We start from the raw sequence: 3,247 nt of genomic DNA, 5'->3' as shown, positions 1-3,247 counted from the left end.
ATGGCAACGGAATGAACGGCGGCCACAACAAAACAGTTGGCGCTTACCCGTCGGAGCCCGTCGGAGCGCTAGGCCAGCGTAGTCGTAGTAGTGGTCGTCATAAGATGTCACTGTTTAAGCTGCGAAATTGGTGGAAAACCCAGTGCCCAACGGTGGAGCCATCGTATGATTCGTTTTCGTTGCACTGCTCCCGGCTATGCTTGGAGGAGGGCGAGAAGGACAGCATTGTGGTCGGGTGCCACTCCGGTCAGCTGTGCATTTATCAGCCATCGGGTGAGCGAGCCTCCGATCTCGACCTGGACACGGACGACCAGCAGCATCCACAGCAGGCATCGAAGGAGATGGGTCCTTTCGAGAACGCGTTCCAGCACGCGGACGTCATTCTGGAGGTGATGCTCCCGCTTCCAGTGATTGGTGTTTCGAGTGGCAAGTTCACCACGTAAGTGCATTTGCTTTTCTGCAGGCTCGAACAGGTTTCTGTAGCAAGTGTCCTTTTTCTAGGGCAAGCAAAAATGATCCCCGTCTACAGCTGGCCGTCCTGCATCCGATGAGGCTGTGCATTTTTCAGATCGTAACCGTCGATGGTATCGCCGAGCACGGAGACTACACGAAGCTTATTCCGCTGTATGACCACTCGCTGGTAAAACCGGCCTTCTCCATGTGCCAGGGTCCTTTCGGGGGAGTTAAAGGACGCGAGTTCCTGTGTGTGCAGCATCTGGACAGTTCGTTGCGGTTCTTCGAGCAAGACGGCATCAACCACGAGCACACGCTGGCCACCGACCGGCATCTCCTGTCGCCGGTGCACTATCTGCCACGGGTTGACTGCTTCGTAACGGTGGCCCCGAGCTGGGTGCTCGAGTGCTACCGGTACCAGGACATCTCCGAGCCAATCGAGTCCTTGCGGCGGCACGATCCCATCTGGTCACTGTGCATCGGTGAATATGCGCTGGATTTGAGTGTCCAGCAGATTTCGAAGTAAGTTCCCCGAATTTGTTGCTCCTTAACACCGGAACTGAAGTTAATTTTGCTTCGTCTTCCTTTCGGCAGCACCGAATCGGTCATCGTTGTGCTGGGCGAAAACAATCTGCTGTGCGTGTCCGACACTGGCCAGGTGCGATTTATCAAGAAGCTCGACTACTCGCCGATCTGTTTTCACACATTCGTTGTCGGCTGGTATTGGGGTAAGGACAGGGCGCGAAAGCTAGGACAAGGGCATCAATGTTTGAATCCTCTTCACTCCTCGGCCCTCGTACAGAACCTGATGCGCGGTTAATAGTGGCGGTGGTGTCGGAAAGCGGTTCGCTCTTGCTCTACGAAAACGACCGGATACTGTGGTGTGCTCAGCTCCCAGAGATCCCGGTGGCCATTGGGCGGGCAAACGTACGTGGACTTCCCGGCGCTCTGGTGTCCCTTGGTCCAACTGGATCGCTCCTCATCGGGTACCTCGGCTCGGAGCCACAGCTCTTCAAAGTTCCTGCCATGAATCTGGCACCGCTCGATCTCGAGCGGTGCCAGCGCGAACTCTTAGGTCTGGAGCGTGAAATTCGCGTCGGAGTCGATCCGAGTGATGCCAGCATTGCCAACGTGGAACAGGACGTTACGATGGAGCTTGTGATCGACAGTCCCACGGCTTGTGTGCACCCGACCAACATTCCACCACGGGATGGTGGTGGTCAGCTGGAGATGTGTCAACTAAGTGTTGCAGTTCGGGCAACTCTGAACCTCGAAATGCTGCAAGTGACCGTTGGGGTCGATCCGTCCGTTCAGTGCACAACGGAGTCGTTCCTCTTCCGTGACGTGACGCCAAACAATACCGAACGGTTCGAGACGTGGCTGTACCCGTGCGAAGCGGCCACGCCGGGATCGCTGGCGGTAACCGTGTCCTGCTCGTACACCAACAAGCACAGCATCACGAGGGTTCTTCAACGGGTGGCCTACCTTCCTTTGGCGCTCTTCGTCAAAAGTTGTCCACCGTCGAAAGAATCCTTGTACAAGATTACGCTGACCGCTCCGAGTAGTGGTGGCGCCGGATTGCGGCCACTGTTTCCCGAGCTGTGTGCCGAAGCAAGCCCAAGCGCACTGGGACTTCAATCGCTCATCGATGGCCGTCGGGTGACGATCGTAGCGGCCAAAACCACCAATCGGTTCCGCCTTCAGTCCGACGAGCTGCCGCTGCTTGCTACAGTCCTGGAGTGTGTCCTAACCCGGCTCGGCTCAGCATCGACCATTGGCGAGGTTGCGGAAATGGCGAAAACTCCGAAATCCCGAGTCACCGTAAGCAGTATTCCTCCGGTGGGCGAACTTTTAAACTATTTCCGAATACATCACGACTTACGGATTGACCTAAAACAACTCGAGGTAAGATGGGCCAAGCGGGAATGTGCGGCATTGGTTCATTTAAGCAAGTTCCGTACACATCCCATTGCAGACTGAACTGGAAATTGCCACCGGACAGATGCGGCTCTTTGAGCGGCGTTTCGTCGTAAAGCTACAGGACCGGTCGCTGCGCGCCCTGGACGGTGTCCTGATGTTGCTCAAGCGAAATCACGCGAACGTGGCCAAACTTTGCCAGATGCTTAAGACAATGCGTCAAGCGGTGAAGCTGTAAGTGCTCGTGGCGTGGCGTAGCGGTCAAGGTCATCCTTGTTTTTCGTTTTGCAGCTCCAAGATACATCTGGGCGCGGTCTTGCACCTGTTCGGCTTGTGCTACTCCTACTCGGCACTTGCGCGTGAGGGTGGCGCCAAATGCACGGAACATCTTCGATCACTGCTCACCAGCACCGTTGCCGACAGCAGCGAACAGAGCTTCGAAGAGATGTTACTACCCGTTTTACGATTCCTAGAGCAAACGGGACCGCTGCGAAACACAAGTAACGACGGAACGGAGGAGGACGAGAACTACCTGTTCGATTGTACTGACACCGATCGGGACGCGGAAAGAACTGTGAATGATGTAGCTCGCGCAGCACAGCTCCATGAGCTGGTGCAGCGATGGCTTCGGCGGCTGCTGGAGCGTGTGAATGGTCGTGTCGCAACCGCGGCGAAATCCGCCAGTGGTAGTGGCCGAAATAGTGTCGATTTTGAGGATCAACCCCTGCCGGAAGCACCAAACGAGGAGGAGGACGAAAGTGCAGACCGAAAGGACACGGAGGACAACGAGACAACGAAACACCCTGCTTCCAGTGCCACTAACGCCCCCGTCAGCGAGTGGGTGAACTACGAAAACGTATCCGACTTACCGCTTTAA

General features: G+C 56.0%; 1 protein-coding gene across 1 annotated transcript; it reads left to right on the top strand.

The window, feature by feature from the left end:
* The first annotated feature begins 104 nt into the window (after positions 1 to 104).
* LOC128267199 (protein PTHB1) lies at positions 105 to 3,247 on the top strand. The gene is made up of 6 exons (XM_053003989.1): positions 105 to 439; positions 502 to 975; positions 1,048 to 1,181; positions 1,256 to 2,358; positions 2,429 to 2,604; positions 2,662 to 3,247. Exons 1-6 carry the CDS (start codon positions 105 to 107, stop codon positions 3,245 to 3,247), a joined length of 2,808 nt encoding a protein of 935 aa, XP_052859949.1.

The sequence above is a fragment of the Anopheles cruzii genome, chromosome 2 (assembly GCF_943734635.1).
Source record: "Anopheles cruzii chromosome 2, idAnoCruzAS_RS32_06, whole genome shotgun sequence".
NCBI classification, from domain to species: Eukaryota; Metazoa; Arthropoda; class Insecta; order Diptera; family Culicidae; genus Anopheles; species Anopheles cruzii.
Note: the sequence above shows the minus strand (reverse complement) of the source record. Positions and strands in the feature narration are given on the sequence as shown.